At 47.6% G+C, this 17515-nt stretch overlaps 1 protein-coding gene across 2 annotated transcripts; it reads right to left on the reverse strand.

Annotated features, from left to right (window-relative positions):
* Positions 1-5059: 5059 nt before the first annotated feature.
* On the reverse strand, positions 5060-16362 carry LOC133025575 (zinc fingers and homeoboxes protein 1-like). 2 transcript variants are annotated; one of them, XM_061092274.1, is made up of 8 exons: positions 16090-16362; positions 15100-15551; positions 13238-13870; positions 11400-11526; positions 8005-9201; positions 7022-7147; positions 6237-6691; positions 5060-5673 (listed from the first exon to the last, which is right to left on the reverse strand). In XM_061092274.1, exons 2-7 carry the CDS (start codon positions 15420-15422, stop codon positions 6245-6247), a joined length of 2853 nt encoding a protein of 950 aa, XP_060948257.1. In that variant the 5' UTR covers positions 15423-15551; positions 16090-16362; the 3' UTR covers positions 5060-5673; positions 6237-6244. The 2 variants fall into 2 exon arrangements, with proteins under 2 accessions (XP_060948257.1, XP_060948258.1); XM_061092275.1 differs by lacking the exon at positions 5060-5673 and adding an exon at positions 5681-6011.
* Positions 16363-17515: the final 1153 nt, after the last annotated feature.

Below are 17515 nucleotides of genomic sequence, written 5' to 3' on the forward strand. Positions count from 1 at the left end.
CTCACTCTGCCTCCTGCTGGCGGACCCAGGTACTGCTGGAACAACATGGATCCTGAACCGTCTCCGAGCCGATCGGAAAAAACACACAAATATTTCACCAGTAATCAAGAGACAATAACCAGAGAGAGAGAGAGAGAGAGAGAGAGAGAGGGAAGAATGCAAAGTCTGCGTTCTCATCTGGTGCAGAACAGCCTGGACTGGTTCCACTGGTTTCTATGGTTCCACTGGTTTCTATGGTGCTGCTGGTTTCTATGGTGCTGCTGGTTTCTATGGTGCTGCTGGTTTCTATGGTTCCGCTGGTTTCTATGCTGCTGGTTTCTATGGTGCTGCTGGTTTCTATGCTGCTGGTTTCTATGGTGCTGCTGGTTTCTATGCTGCTGGTTTCTATGCTGCTGGTTTCTATGCTGCTGGTTTCTATGGTTCTGGTTTATATGGTGCTGCTGGTTTCTATGCTGCTGGTTTCTATGGTGCTGCTGGTTTCTATGGTGATGCTGGTTTCTATGGTTCTGGTTTCTATGGTGCTGCTGGTTTCTATGCTGCTGGTTTCTATGGTTCTGGTTTCTATGGTGCTGCTGGTTTCTATGCTGCTGGTTTCTATGGTTCTGGTTTCTATGGTGCTGCTGGTTTCTATGGTGCTGCTGGTTTCTATGCTGCTGGTTTCTATGCTGCTGGTTTCTATGCTGCTGGTTTCTATGGTTCTGGTTTATATGGTGCTGCTGGTTTCTATGCTGCTGGTTTCTATGGTGCTGCTGGTTTCTATGGTGCTGGTTTCTATGGTTCCACTGGTTTCTATGGTGCTGGTTTCAATGGTTCCACTGGTTTCTATGGTGCTGCTGGTTTCTATGGTGCTGCTGGTTTCTATGGTGCTGCTGGTTTCTATGGTGCTGCTGGTTTCTATGGTGCTGGTTTCTATGGTGCTGCTGGTTTCTATCGTTCTGGTTTCTATGGCATTTCACCAGGAACTTGGCGCCGGAGCTGAATACACCCCCCCCGAACATCGATGGGTTCAAGTCACATGATTCACGTCAGTGCACGTGATGAATAACGTGAAACAAACACGTGTTCAATCTTTCTCGGCACAAAGTTCTTCTTCTGTTTCTGATCACATGATTTAATGATAAATTATCACAATAACAAACTAATAATGTCGTCAACATAGAAACCATAAATACAGACACACGACATGATGGCGCCTTAAAAGTGAAGCCAAGGCATTATTATCGCCCCCTGGTGGCTGGCTAGGGTATAAATCATAAACCCTCCTCCTCCATGTTAGCAGATGGGACACCACCAGACAGTAGGGGTGCAACGATAAGTCGACGTCGTCGACAAAAATCGATGACAAGAATAGTCGCCGACGAATTTACTCGTCGATGAATTGTTGGTGACGTCATAGCACGTGTTTCTCGTGTCGTGCAGTTGAACTTAACGTCGTTTTACCGGAGGTGCTGATGAAAGCAGCTGAGGAGTGAGCCATCTCGCTTCCTTCCTATCTCTGAAAGTCGCGCATGCGCAATAGCGTCAAAACACGGACCTATGGCGGCGTCCGCTGCAGCAGCATCGCGTACCAGGAAGTAAAAAGTTCTGGAGATCTTCACCCGTAACAGCCCGAAAAAAACGACCTGCAGTATCTGTACAGAGGACCTGCTCTCCATGGAAGCAGGACACGCCCATGTGAGGAGGAGGAGTCACGTGTGACTTCGTAACGGAGACGATGCGGACTCGCCTCTGTCAGATGTTATATACACGTTTATACCTGCGCTCAGGATTAAAGCATCCATTACAAAAATATGGTTTAAACTTTTTATTAACGAGTTTAAAAGCGTTATGTTATCCTATTGCCTGACAAACGTCTTTTTCACAATTATTCAGTCTGAAGAAGACTGTAGTTTCGTTTGTTGATGTTTTTATTGCTGTTACTTTCCCTGACATTTTTGTTAACACGAAAAATGGATACTTGATTTTGAATTTATTTTTAGTACCAGCACTTGGCCTGTTCTTAGTTGACAGGAAAAAAGGAAACTTGGATTTAAATTTCAAAATTTGTATTAGCACTTTGCCTGTCCTTGGTTTTAAATGAACAAAAACTTGATTTCTTTGCTTTTGTGTCAGCAGTACCCTTATATGAAACAAAGTTTATTAAAAGACATTTTTTTTTTATGAAGTATCGATCTTTATTGCCTTTATTTTCAGTCATCACATGCCTCGAACAACCTCAAGCTAAATTTAAAAGCTGTTTGCTAAATAAGAGCTATTGAGAATTTGTGTCATTCATAATCCGATTAGTCGATTAATCGTTTCAATAATCGGTGACTAATCGACGATCAGAATAGTCGTTAGTTGCAGCCCTACAAGTCAGCAGCGTTTGTATCTGAGATGTTTTAGTTTATTTCTGGATAGTGAAGGTATTTAATAAATGTTCCGGCCTCTAGAGGAGGAGACGCAGCGTCCATCTTTAGTGAGCAGCTGTTCAAACTGCTGCAGCTGTTTCCGTGGTTACTGCCTCCATGCCACAGGTTTTTGTCCCCATCAAGGAGGTGGAGGAGGAGGTGAACGGGAGGAGGAGATGAACCAGAGGAGGAGGTGAACGGGAGGAGGAGGTGAGCGGGAGGAGGTGGTGAATGGGAGGAGGAGGTGGAGGTGGTGAGCGGGAGGAGGTGAACAGGAGGAGGAGGTGAATGGGAGGAGGAGGTGAACGGGAGGAGGAGGAGGTGAACAGGAGGAGGAGGTGAACGGGAGGAGGAGGTGAACGGGAGGAGGAGGTGAACCGGAGGAGGAGGTGAACCGGAGGAGGAGGTGAACGGGAGGAGGAGGTGAACGGGAGGAGGAGGAGGTGAACAGGAGGAGGAGGTGAATGGGAGGAGGAGGAGGTGAACAGGAGGAGGAGGTGAACTGGAGGAGGAGGTGTTGAACCGGAGGAGGAGGTGAACGGGAGGAGGAGGTGAACGGGAGGAGGAGGTGAACGGGAGGAGGAGGTGAACGGGAGGAGGAGGTGAACTGGAGGAGGAGGTGAACCGGAGGAGGAGGTGAACGGGAGGAGGAGGTGAACGGGAGGAGGAGGTGAACGGGAGGAGGAGGTGAACGGGAGGAGGAGGTGAACAGGAGGAGGAGGTGGTGAGCGGGAGGAGGTGAACAGGAGGAGGAGGTGGTGAGCGGGAGGAGGTGAACAGGAGGAGGAGGTGAACGGGAGGAGGAGGTGAACAGGAGGAGGAGGAGGTGAGCGGTAGGAGGTGGTGAATGGGAGGAGGAGGAGGTGGAGGTGGTGAGCGGGAGGAGGTGAACAGGAGGAGGAGGTGAACAGGAGGAGGAGGTGAACGGGAGGAGGAGGTGAACAGGAGGAGGAGGTGAACGGGAGGAGGAGGTGAACAGGAGGAGGAGGTGAACGGGAGGAGGAGGTGAACGGGAGGAGGAGGTGAACGGGAGGAGGAGGTGAACCAGAGGAGGAGGTGAACGGGAGGAGGAGGTGAACGGGAGGAGGAGGTGAACGGGAGGAGGAGGTGAACCAGAGGAGGAGATGAGCGGGAGGAGGAGGTGAACGGGAGGAGGAGGTGAACAGGAGGAGGAGGTGAACATGAGGAGGAGGTGAACGGGAGGAGGAGGTGAACGGGAGGAGGAGGTGAACAGGAGGAGGAGGTGAACATGAGGAGGAGGTGAACATGAGGAGGAGGTGAACGGGAGGAGGAGGTGAACGGGAGGAGGAGGTGAACGGGAGGAGGAGGTGAACGGGAGGAGGTGAACAGGAGGAGGAGGTGAACGGGAGGAGGAGGTGAACAGGAGGAGATGAGCGGGAGGAGGAGGTGAACCAGAGGAGGAGGAGGTGAACATGAGGAGGAGGTGAACGGGAGGTGATCGTACAGACTGAAGAGAAAAAGCAGCCGAATCAAATCAAGTTTTTAATTTTTTATTTATTTTGCAGACAAAAAAAAAATAAGATTCTCATGAAATCCAGATATAATAAATAAATAATCTAACAACTGTTGTAATAAAGCAACTTAAAGAAAGGGCAGAAAGAATGAACTTTGCAAAACTCCACAGCTCGTATAAAGAACAAATCTTGATAAAGACAAACGGAATCAAAGGTTTTCACAGCCCCCCCCCCCCCCCCCCCGGCAGCTGATTGTTCTGTGGCATTTGCAGATGCCCCCCCCGCTCCTGCTGCCCCCCCCGACAGGAGGAGAAAAGCAAACGCTCAGTTCTGCTCTTTTTATTTCCCACATGTATGAAAAAGTTAAAAAGTTTTGGCACTGAGCCAAGTGCTTGTGTTTTCATTTCCTTAAAATATCGTCTGTGATTCTTGTGGAAAACCTGAAAGTTATTGTTTCACCCGTATTGGAGCAGATTAATGCACCATTAACTTTTCTTGTCTTTAAAGTGATTCTCTTACTTTGGCGAGGACAAATAAACGCCATCAGAAAAGACATAAGAATATTGCCTACTTGTATTTCATGCATTCAATATTTTTTTTAAAGTGTAAATGTCACAATCTGAGCTCGACTCTCTGAGGTAAAGTTTCCTGAAGTAGAGCAAACGTGACGTCGCTTCTTTCTCTTTATAAACTTTATTTCATTTTTGGACGAAGATACAAACAGAGTTCGGGTTCAAATCCCTTTGAATCTAAATCAAAGAAATGAATCTGAGGTCACGACCCCGAGACCAGGACAGGATCCAGGATTAGATCTTATTCTGAAAATCTAAACAAAGATTTAACAGAGAGAAATCTTCATAAAATCATTTCTGTTGTGTTGTAAGAAGCTTTTACTTTGTGATGTTTTGAATCCACATGTTTCCTCAGTGGGATCATTTCAGTTTGTAACTCTGAAGTTTAACGGTGGATTCCAGAAGTTTTGTTTTATCTCGTCTCCGGCTTCACTCGTGTTTATGTGATTTATGAAGTTTGTGTTTGGAGGTAAAATCTGAATCGAGATCGTTGAAAGTGAAACGGACCCAAACACCGGCCGACATGGAAATGATCTCGGTTTCAAAGAACTTAAAACAGTCGCACAACGGAACCGGGTTCCATCGAGTGGATCGGACTTGTAACAAATCACGTGAAAAAATATAAAAGAGTTAAAACGTGGAATTTATTCCAGCACTTTTTTTTAAATGTAAAACACAGTTATGAACAGAATGGCACTGATTCAGGAAGTCGTGTCTCAGAGGAGAAACAACTGTCGGGTTTTGGGGCGAAGTCGTTTCTCTGAGAAAGTTTGAATCTCGACAGAATCACGAGGTCTCACCTCTCAGAAATGTTTTGGATTTTTTTTTCCTTTATACAAAGTTTACCTTAAAACGCATTTTTATAATAAGAAAAAGTGACGTAAAGGCCAAAACAAAAGCCCGTCACTCTCAGCAGAATAAAAGGCTTGTGAGTTGTAGAGGGGCGGAGCTGGAACTTACTCTCGAGACGCCGGCGCCGCTCGGCGAGAAGCGAGAAGCGTCTTCCACGTTGAGTTGGTCCCAGAGTTCATCACAACAAACACTCGTTGTCTCAGTGCTTCTCAGCTTCATCAGGACCCAGAGTTCAAGTCGAGGTCACCACGCCGGCGTGTCAGTGTCACGTGGTCGGTCGCTCTGAGCGGCCTGCGGCGTCTCCGGGTCCCGAGCCGCCGGCTGAGAAACACTGACGAGCATCTGTCGGTGGCGGCTCCGCGGGTCGGGGGGGCGATGCTCAGTCTGTGGAAGGAAAACAATAAAAGAACAGTTTGTTCATAATGTTCCAGCTGCTGCAGTTTTTAATTGTCACTTTGGTTTGAGGATAATTCTTGAAGAAAATGAACAAGAATATAATGTTTTCATCTTCATAATATTTTCATTTTCTAATTTTACGGTTTTATTCTTGATTTAATGTCTTTACTTCAGGTTAATAAGCGACACTCTTTCAGTGGGCAAACAGCGCCCTCTGCAGGCACACCTGGGGATTCACTCTGAACCAAACAGAGAGGGAACGGATCTTCATAAGATAAAATGATCTCCAGAGACGAGGAGATGTTTTCATCCTTAGTTTTTTCTTTCTGTAACAAATCCATCAAACTCTGTTCAGAATCCTTCATGTTTCACAGTTTCATCTGAATCTTGGAGATAATCTCTGATTTAATAACTTCAGAGTTTCTAGCTGATCTCAGTTCAGCTGAACTCTGACCTGGAGCCTCTTTGGTCGAAATGGATTCAACTGAATAAACGATATCAAGTGGTAATAAAAGTTTTGGTCCGTTGGTTCTTTACGAGTCCGACTTTACCTGCAGGCTCATGTCTGCTCCTCGGCCGGAGGCTGTGATTGGCTGACTCCTCCAGCTTCCTCCTGGATCTCCTCCTCTACCTCTGCCTCTTCCTCCTCCTCCTCTTCCTCCTCCTCTTCCTCCTTGCAGTCGTCCTCTGAAGCCTCCTCTCCTTGTTCCTTCACCTCCATCTCTTCCTCGCTGCATCCGTGCTCTTCTTCTTCTTCTTCTGCCTCGGCCGCCGTCTCCTCCTCCCCTTCCTCGTCCTCATCCTCCCCCTCAGCCTCCTCCCCCTCAGCCTCCTCGTCACTGAACGGCTCCTTGCCCTCCTCCACCCGCCTGGCGGTGGCGGAGAACCAGTCCCTCACGTGCTCGTAGCTCATGCTGGACTTGGTCACCAGGTCGTCCAGGTCCTTCTCACTCAGGACTCGGTGTCGGAGGAAGTAGTCCTTCAGAAACGCTTTGCCCGACTTCACCTGCAGGGGGCGGAAGAGAGAAGAGAAGCCTGTGAAGGGTTTTTATCTGAGGGAAACTTCAGATCCAGGTTTTTTATCAGAGATACAATGAGACGACTGAAATGAACTCAGACACATCAGAGGTCCCTGGATTTGTTGGGACAGATTGTATTTTAATATCAGACAAATGATTCTCAGCCCAAAATGAAAATGCTTCATGTCTTGAAAAGCTCTAAAAGCTTCGAACCCTCAGCACATGATCGGTTTAGTTGCTGAAGTTGACGAGTCTTTGAATTTATAACGAATCTTCTGAACCTTCACCAGCAGCTGCAGGTGAACGTGTGCACCGACCTTGATGGCGGTGGCGCCCCCCTGTGGCGAAGATTTGCAGGGAGAAGGCCGGCGCGTCCTCCTGGACCAACCTCGGAAACGCTTCCTCGGCTTCTTCTTGACGACGCCGTTCAGCGCCTCGTCCTCCTGTTCATTAACAAACCAACACCACAGCTGTTGGAACGTGGTTGTGAGTCGTGGTTGTGACACGTGGTTGTGAGTCGTGGTTATGACACGTGGTTATGACACGTGGTTGTGAGTCGTGGTTGTGAGTCGTGGTTGTGAGTCGTGGTTGTGAGTCGTGGTTGTGAGTCGTGGTTGTGAGTCGTGGTTGTGAGTCGTGGTTGTGAGTCGTGGTTGTGACACGTGGTTGTGAGTCGTGGTTGTGAGTCGTGGTTGTGAGTCGTGGTTGTGAGTCGTGGTTATGACACGTGGTTGTGACACGTGGTTGTGACACGTGGTTGTGAGTCGTGGTTGTGAGTCGTGGTTGTGAGTCGTGGTTGTGAGTCGTGGTTGTGAGTCGTGGTTGTGAGTCGTGGTTGTGAGTCGTGGTTGTGAGTCGTGGTTGTGAGTCGTGGTTGTGAGTCGTGGTTGTGAGTCGTGGTTGTGAGTCGTGGTTGTGAGTCGTGGTTGTGAGTCGTGGTTGTGAGTCGTGGTTGTGAGTCGTGGTTGTGAGTCGTGGTTGTGAGTCGTGGTTGTGACACGTGGTTGTGACACGTGGTTGTGAGTCGTGGTTGTGAGTCGTGGTTGTGAGTCGTGGTTGTGACACGTGGTTGTGAGTCGTGGTTGTGAGTCGTGGTTGTGAGTCGTGGTTGTGAGTCGTGGTTGTGAGTCGTGGTTGTGAGTCGTGGTTGTGAGTCGTGGTTGTGAGTCGTGGTTGTGAGTCGTGGTTGTGAGTCGTGGTTGTGAGTCGTGGTTGTGAGTCGTGGTTGTGAGTCGTGGTTGTGACACGTGGTTGTGAGTCGTGGTTGTGAGTCGTGGTTGTGAGTCGTGGTGGAACCGACCTTGCCGCTCTGGTAGAGGTAGTACCACTTGAGGTTGCTGTTCTTGCAGGCGTAGCGCGTGTCTCCGAACCAGTTGACGATGTAGGCCCTGGGCAGGCGGCTGTCCTCCGTCATGGAGTCGTACTCCTCGGGCGTCGGCCACTGCGAGCGGACGAACGCCTTCTTCAGGATGTGGAGCTGCTCCGGCGTCTTCTTCACCAGCTTCCTGCCACCAGGGGGAGTCGCGTGCCTCTCCTGAGCCGAGGCCGGTTTTACCTTCTCCTCGTCCGCGTCGCCGTCGCCATCTTTGGCCGGAGGCGGGACCTTCCGCCTCTCGGTGAACCAGGCGTCGACCTCGCGCCGCGTCAGCTTGGTCTCGGCTCGCAGCCGGCTCAGCTCCTCGTCAGAGGGCGTGTCTAACTCCTGGAAGCTGGCCTCCAGGAGGAGGAGCTGCTCCGGAGTCTTTTCCTTGAACTTCTGTGGCGTGAAGTCAGGGAAGGCGTGGCGGAACTTGACCCGCGGGGCGCTGGCGGGACAGGACGCCCCCGGGACGCTGGCGGAGGTCGGGGAGCAGTCGCTGGCGTCGTCGCTGGAGTCGATAACGATGGTGTTGGAGGCGTGGTCGCTGCAGGTGCTGTCGTTCAGACTCCCGCCGCTGCTCCTTCCCGCTCGGCCCCCCCCTGCGGACGGCGCTCTGCCGGGCGCCGCCTCACTCAGCAGGACGCCGTGGTGATCCCTGGAGTTCCTCTGGTTGTAGCGCGTGTCGCTGAACCACTTCTTGATCGCCCGCTTGGAGAGTTTGGTGACCTGCATGAGGCGAGAGATCTCCACCTCCGTGGCGAACTGCCTCCGGCCGTAGCTCGCCTTCAGCTCCGCCAGCTGCTCCTTCGACTTCTTGGGTTTCGTCCCCGCGGCGTCCGAACCGGCCGAAGACGCCGACATCTCCGTCTTGGACTCGGACGTGGAGGGCTCGGCAGCTTTCGGCTGGTTGCCGGGGACGCCCGCCACCGTCAGGGTGATGGGGGACGCCACGGGCAAGTTGCTGGCGGTACCGCCCACCTGCGTGAGGATGAGACCCGGCTGTCCCACGATCTGACACGTCTGGAAGATGGACTGCAGGCCGTTGGTGGCGGCGGCCATGTTGGCGGGGATGACGGTGATGGTCTGATGGCCGCTCTGCACCGTGCCGTTGAACTTCTTCCTCCGCGCCTCCTCCACCTGCAGAGCACACGGGTCAGGATCTGTGACATCAGAGGAGGAGCTTCACCACCACACGCTGACTTAATGTCCGGTGTGAACAGACCAACTCAGAACTACTTATATCTGTCAATACTTATAACCGCAATAAGACTGTTTAACTCCTCCCCCTCTGTCAGAGCCTCCATCACAGAACTGCACTGAACCTGTCTCCTGCTCTGTGGACCTGTACAACCGCTCCATATACACTGACTTCACATCATACGTGATATGTGTTCATATAAACCATACTGATATTATATATCATTAAACCAGACTTGGGCAAAGTACGGCCCGTCGAACTTGTCCAAATAATAATAAAAAAAAAAAAAAAATTATTATTTATTTATTTTTTTTTTTAAACTAACAATTTCGTAGCACTTAAATGTCTCGTACTTATAGCACTTTGTAGTTTTGCTTTATTTTTGAAGAAATCGTACTTTCTTGGTTCTTGTTGTTCTGGGTTTGAACCCTCGGGGTTGATGTATTTATTGTAAGTTGCTTTGGATAAAAGCTACATTAAAGTTGCCCGGGGGTGTGGTGTGTCGGGCTCTAAAGGTCACATGATCTCCCTTCACTTTCTCCCTTTGCCCTGTGAGCCCTTCTGTAAAATGAGAGGATCAAGGAAACGAAACGTGGACAATGAGTCGAGTGTTAAACACGGAGTCGACAACAAAATACTTTTTCACTGAAGTCCAATCGAAGGCTGTGTGCCTGATATGCCGAGAAACTGTCGCAGTTTTCATGGAGTACAACATCAGCGTCACTTTGCTACGAAGCATGCTAACTACGCTAGCATGCTAACTACGCTAGCAAGCAGTCAACGTTAGAACAGGCGGCTGCAGCTCAGAGGTTGGCGACTAATTTACAGACTCAGCAACATTTTTTTTCCCAGACTAACTTTGATTAAAGAGTCATCGACCAAGGCATGTTTTTTGGGGGCATTCGAAAAAGCAAAGGCTAGCAAACCTTTCTCTGAAGACGAGTTTTTGTTAAATGCTCTTGCAAATAAGTGCTTTGCTACTTGGTAAAGGCCAAATCCTTTCATGTCATGATTTTTCCTTGTCATTTATATTAGTTCACAAAAACACTCCATCCATCTGTTCCTGGCCACGCCCCTCTGTCCAAGTTTAGAACCCATTGTGGCCCGCGAGTCAAAATGTTTGCCCACCCCTGATATAAACCATATTGATATTATATATCATTTTATACAATAATATTGTCTTTGCACACTCTGCCTACATATTCTTACACTCATAGTATATTATATTATCTATTGTATAGTCAAATACTTATATTTATACCTCTACTATATATCATATTATATCATACTCTCTGTATATTCTTTGTATATATAAGTCTATATTCAAATATTTATACATGTGTATATGTTATAATTATTATTATTATATTACTATTATTATTATATATACTGTTGTTGCCATTATTACTATATACTGCTATTATATTGGTATAATTACTATCATATATAAATATATATTATGTTATATTATACACTATATATACTGTACTATTTTTATATACTGTCTAACAATAACATTACCATCATATCATCAGTACTATTACCATCATCTTGCCACTGCACCTTATCTACCTATTTATCTTGTGTTTCTGTTTTTATTCTTTCTACCTCAATATTTTTTATTTTATTCTATTGTTTTGTATTTTATTGTATTCAAATATACCGGCTGCTATGACGACTTAATTTCCCTTCGGGGATGAATAAAGTAATCTATCTATCTATCTATCTATCTATCTATCTATCTATCTATCTATCTATCTATCTATCTATCTATCTATCTATCTAACCATCTATCTATCTATCTATCTAACCATCTATCTATCTATCTAACCATCTATCTATCTATCTAACCATCTATCTATCTATCTATCTAACCATCTATCTATCTATCCATCTATCCATCTATCCATCTATCCATCTATCCATCTATCCATCTATCCATCTATCCATCTATCTATCTATCTACTTAATAACAATAATAATAGTGCTATCATTAATGCAGCCTGCACTTGATTCTCGGCTGAAACAACGGAAGGATTCATATCACTCATTTACATTTCATAACGTGGAAACTTTGTGACTTTCCTGCTCATTAGAAAAGCCTCATGTGAGGGACAGATGTGAAAGAAGCACCGACCTCCTCCGGCGTCCAGCTGACTCCGTGCTTCAGCCTCTGAGCAGAGAACCACACCTTGATCTGCTCCTCACTGAACTTGGTCTGAGACGACAGGCCCATGATCTCAGAGACCGACGGGTACGGGAACCTTCAAAATAAGAGTCAGACTCAGTTAGAGATTAAACAAAGAGACGACAGGTTTTTAACATGCAGTGTAGGGAGGGGCATAATTAATCGACGATCGGTTAATTGATCATTAAGAATTTCGTCGATGAAATTATTTTGTCATCAACGAAATTCTGTTGCGTTCACTGCGAAGCTATACGTCTCCATGAGCGCATGAGGAGTCCACTGCTCTTCTTCAAGTAGGAGGTCGGAATATCCGAGTTGCCTGAACGCAGCACAGTGAGGATGTTAGCAGCTGTAGGAGGCAGCCCGGAGTTATACTCTACAAACCCCGCTGAGAGACCAGCAGCTAGCCGCTGAGAGCTAGCTGGATCTGATGGTTCTCGTCCTCTCAGTCCGGCTGTTGTCACGTCATCAATCCCAGGACCCCTCACCCAGACCCGGGTCTGTACGGGTTCCCTTCCCCGTAGACTGAGGGTCCGTGTGCGGACATGAAGCCGAGCTCCGCAGCTAGCCTCCGGAGCTAGCGGAGGCTAGCTCCGGAGGCTAGCCCCTTCGGACCCGGACAAAGCCGGGTCTGTTTGATCATGAGTTGTTCATCTTGTAATAAAGATTTCACTGAGGACAAACGCTGTGTTTTTTTATTTTCACTGCATTTTAACAGCCTATAAATAGTGAATTTTAATTAGGGATGTCACGAGAACCGATACCTACGATACCTTTCGATACTAACATAACAAAACGATGCCGATGCCCAAGTGTTTGAAGCACCGTAGGCTCCGTCAGCTTCGATGCCAGCAGCTGTTAGCAACTTAGCATTAGCATCGGTGCTGCGCCAGTCCACGTTTACATTCTGAAAACCAAGACGGCAACTGCGGCTGCAGCGTTCGCCCCCCCTCGACTTGTTTATTAAAAAGGCACAAAGAGTCGTGTATGGAAGTATTTTGCGTTTGATGCCGGGTTTACACCGGACACGGAAGCAACGCCGCCGCTCCGCGCTAATCCTTAGCGCGCCGGCACATGGTTGTTTACACCGGAAGCTGAAGCGGCGCCTGGGAGTGGACGGGAGCCAGCTGGTATCTAAGGCTTGGTGCTGCGCTGACGAGTCGCTTCAGCGTCCGGTGTAAACCCGGCGTGAGGCAGATGTATCATTTAATGCATAACGTGTCTCACAACAAAGCGTCACTGACATGCGACCGCAACTACCGTATAACCCTCAGTATATGCGCAGCGCAAGCACATTGAATTACCGTATATGACATTAACAACATCCAAATAATGCACTTTTTTTTTTACCGTGGTATCGAAATTGGCATCGAGAATCGTGTTATTTTACTGGTATTGGCACCGACTACTGAATTTTTGGTATCGTGACACCCCTAATTTTAATATAAAAATATTAATGATTCATCGAAAATTCGTCATCAACTCTCCCGACGATCGATTAAGATAATTTAATCGAATGCCCGTCCCTGATGCAGTGTGAACACAGTGAGAGTAAAACCTCAGAGGCTTTTACAAACGGATCATCTCTGCAGCTCGAGTTTCATTCTGTTTGCAGATCTGAGCTGAAATGATTTCCTCTCTCATATCGATGCAAAACAATATCCACATCAGTCGGGTCACAGTTTTATAGATTAACGTTTTCCGTGAGAACCAGTGAACTTGAATCTGAGTCTGTGAAACTCGTGTCTTTGGTAGAATGAGATCAACAGTTTAAATAGTACGGTTACCGGTTGTAGGCGCTGACCAGCAGGACGTTGTTGTCCATGGCGCTGTTGTAGGTGGGGATGCTGCTGATGGGGATGAGCAGCTGCGTCTGGCTCTGGGCGCCGTGCTGCTGCTGCAGCGCCGACAGCACCTGGGCCAGCGTCCCCGGGGGCAGCACGCCGCCGGCCGACCCGCCTTTAAAGTGCAGCAGGTTGGAGCTGTTGACCACGATGCTCTGCGGGACGGCCTGGACCTGCAGCGGCGAGGACACGGGGACGAGGCAAGGGGTCAGGGCGGCGGCAGGGGTCATCGGGGCGGGAGACAGAGTGGGCGGGGCCTTGTTCTCCTCGTCCTCGTCGTCGCTCTCCACTTTGATGATGTCGTCCACGGCCATCTTGTGCGTAGCAGTGAACTTCTTAGGCTCCGCCCTGCTCCGGATCCTCATGATGGGCGTCTTGCTGAGGGCGATGCTCGTGTGGGACGCCCCCTCCGGCTCCTCAGGCTCCTCCTCTTCCTCTTTGACGAAGCTGCCGTCGAAGGTCAGGTCGTTGAGCGTCTGCTGGACGACGGTCTCGTTGTTCCTCTTCACCAGCGTCCGGGTGAAGCCGTCCTCGCCCGGGTGCAGGCGGGCGTTGTGGGCGAGCAGCGTGTCGTAACTACACAGAGAGCATCATGGGTAAATGAGTTTTAACATAAATAAAGAAAAGACAGATTTAAACCTCTCTTCACACGATTACATTTAAAAGAGATTGACATCTCACTGATTTAATTATATTCAGATATAGGGTTGCAAAATTCCGGGAATATTCAAAGTTGGAAACTTTCCATGGGAATTAACGGGAATATACGGGAATATACGGGAATTAACGGGAATTAACGGGAATAAACTGGAAATGTTGTGGGTAATTTATAACTATAAATATAGGGACTTGTAAACAGAACCCTGTTTGAAATCAGAAATATATCTTAGGTGTTAGTAGGGTTGCAAAATTCCGGGAATATTCAAAGTTGGAAACTTTCCATGGGAATTAACGGGAATTAACGGGAATTAACGGGAATAAACTGGAAATGTTGTGGGTAATTTATACTAACTGTATTTACCTTGTCATATACAGACATAAATATAAACATTTTGTTGTGTCATAGGCTGATTTGAGCCCTGAGGAAACTTTGGGCACTTGACTATATGCTTCTGCATCGTTGTGTCATTCTTAACATAGGTCTTTGCACAGTATTTGCAAATGTACACAGCCTTTCCTTCTACATTGGATGAGGTGAAATGTCTCCACACATGAGAGAGTGCACGTGGCATTGTTCTGTAGAATAAGATGAGAACAAAGTTTGTAAAAACACACTAATGCAATGCCAGAGATATAAATAGTTAGACAAACAATTGGAATAGTCTGTAAACATATTTTACAATTGATGGATAAATGAATGGAAATAGTCTAGATGAACAGATGAACAATCCTCAATCAGCATGCTAATATATTTTCTCCAGTAATATCATGGAAACTTACCTGACTAGTCCTGCACTCTACAGCAGGCCTCAGTAGCCCTGCTGTAGAGTGAAGCATGCTGGGAGTTATCTGTGCATGTGATGGAAGAATGACCAGTGGAGGGTTGAAACTCAACGTTCCATACATCTTTAAAATAGAGTTTTGAATGATGTTTTTATTGCTCAGCGTTTAATCTGCGTATTTTTTTTTTCAAAATTCCCAAAATTCCCGAGCTAAACTTCCCATGGAAAGTTTCCGCCCCTTTGCAACCCTATTCAGATATATTCACTTTGTTTTACACTAAGATCCAGATCAGTTTCTGATCAATACAACTTCCAGATCCAAAGAGATATAATTGGGGGGGGTCACGTGGGGGGTGTGGTCACCTCTTGGTGTGGTAGTCACACGCCACGCACACGTATGACGTGTTGAGGACCACGTCCGGGTGCTGCGTGTCCACGTGCATCGTGAACAGGTTCAGCTCCGACGTCTGGAAGCTGCAGTATTTACACTCGTACCCTCCCTCGGCCGGGTCCGGGTCGCCCCCCCCCGGCAGGTCGCTGACCTCCGTGGACACGCCCCCCACGCCGTGAGCGTCCTCCCCGTCCCCGTCCGTCTCCTCCGGGACCTCCTCCATCTCCTGGTCCGAGTCCACGGCCTCTCTGGGAGGAACCATGCAGGGGACGGTGGACTTCCTCCTGCTCGCCATGCTGAGGCCGAGCGAGAGAGAGAGAGAGAGAGAGAGAGAGAGAGAGAGAGAGAGAGAGAGAGTCTCACTGGACGCCGTCCGCTGGCGTCTCCGTGCAGAACCACGTCCTCAGTGTCTTCAGCTTTATTACTGAAGACGAGAGAGAGAGATTAAATCAACTGTGAGGAAAATAACACACAGAGACACACACACACACACAGAGAGAGAGACACACACAGAGAGAGAGAGAGAGAGAGAGAGAGAGAGAGAGAGAGAGAGAGAGAGAGAGAGAGAGAGAGAGAGAGAGAGAGAGAGAGAGAGAGAGAGAGAGAGAGAGAGAGAGAGAGAGAGAGAGAGAGAGAGAGAGAGAGAGAGAGAGAGAGAGAGAGAGAGAGAGAGAGAGAGAGAGAGAGAGAGAGAGAGAGAGAGAGAGAGAGAGAGAGAGAGAGAGAGAGAGAGAGAGACACACACACACACACACACACACACACACACACACACACACACACACACACACACACACACACACACACACACACACACACACACACACACACACACACACACACACACACACACACACACACACACACACACACACACACACACACACACACACACACACACACACACACACACACACACACACACACACACACACACACAGCTAGCTACATGTTGCTCGCACCAGTTAGCAGGTTAGCATGTTAGCATCGCCGCTTCGCTCTGTTGATGCGCAGTCTTCCGTCTTTTTTACCCGAACACCCCGAGGAGCCCATCGGCTGCAGCCGCCCGCGGAGCCGCTCTCACGCCGGGACGAGCCCGACTAGCGCCCGGTAGCTCGGCTGCCAGGGAGCGTCCCCGGTCCCCGCATCGTCCAGCGCGTCGTCAGTGAAACACACAGTTTGATGAAGAAGACTCCGTCGCTTCCACCGACCTGACGGCGGCCATCTTTATTCTACTGCTACCACAGAGCCACTACCGGTCGGAGCCTTTCACAATAAAAGACTCAATATTTAAGATCTGGGGAAGAAGATAAAACAGCCATAATAATAATGACGATAATAATATTAATAAAAAGTAAAACCAAAGAAATAATAATAAACATAACAATATATCGTTTCCTTATTTACGATAATATAAAAAATTAAACACAGGAAACATCAATATAACGAAAATTGTCATTCTAAATTTAACATGAAATTATTCAAATGTACATTTAGTGAATTGGAGCCAGTAACTCAGTTTATTTATGATCTCATTCTCTTTTCTAAATGAAGCCGCTCTTTCAAATTACCATCATCATGGTTTATATGCTCAACTATTCCAAGACGTTTATTTTGAAGGTATCCCTTCAACATTGGTTCCTCTACTTACGTCAGCTTGACACGTTTATTTGTTTTTGTCTTACGTCAGCGTCACAGCAGAAGGTTCGCGTGCGTCATTACGTCATAGACAGACGACGGGAGTGTGTTCTGCCCAAAAGTACATGTACACTGTGTACTGAGACAGTGAAGTACATGTACACTGTGTACTGAGACAGTGAGGTACATGTACACTGTGTACTGAGACAGTGAAGTACATGTACACTGTGTACTGAGAGTAAAGTACATGTACACTGTGTACTGAGACAGTGAAGTACATGTACACTGTGTACTGAGAGTAAAGTACATGTACACTGTGTACTGAGACAGTGAAGTACATGTACACTGTGTACTGAGACAGTGAGGTACATGTACACTGTGTACTGAGACAGTGAGGTACATGTACACTGTGTACTGAGACAGTAAAGTACATGTACACTGTGTACTGAGACAGTGAGGTACATGTACACTGTGTACTGAGACAGTGAAGTACATGTACACTGTGTACTGAGAGTAAAGTACATGTACACTGTGTACTGTGACAGTGAAGTACATGTACACTGTACTGAGGGTAAAGTACATGTACACTGTGTACTGAGACAGTGAAGTACATGTACACTGTGTTCTGAGACAGTGAGGTACATGTACACTGTGTACTGAGAGTAAAGTACATGTACACTGTGTACTGAGACAGTGAAGTTAATGTACACTGTGTACTGAGAGTAAAGTACATGTACACTGTGTACTGAG

Source organism: Limanda limanda, chromosome 19, assembly GCF_963576545.1.
Source record: "Limanda limanda chromosome 19, fLimLim1.1, whole genome shotgun sequence".
NCBI lineage: Eukaryota > Metazoa > Chordata > Actinopteri > Pleuronectiformes > Pleuronectidae > Limanda > Limanda limanda.

Bases quoted from the DNA above. Each gene is read 5' to 3' on its own strand.
- LOC133025575 (XM_061092274.1), bottom strand. From the start codon at position 15,422: ATGGCGAGCAGGAGGAAGTCCACCGTCCCCTGCATGGTTCCTCCCAGA. The intron at 11,527-13,237 runs GTAACCGTACTA...CTTATTTTGAAG, and splicing joins CTGGTCAGCGCCTACAACCG to GTTCCCGTACCCGTCGGTCT. The intron at 7,148-8,004 runs GTCGGTTCCACC...GTTAATGAACAG, and splicing joins ACCTCTACCAGAGCGGCAAG to GAGGACGAGGCGCTGAACGG.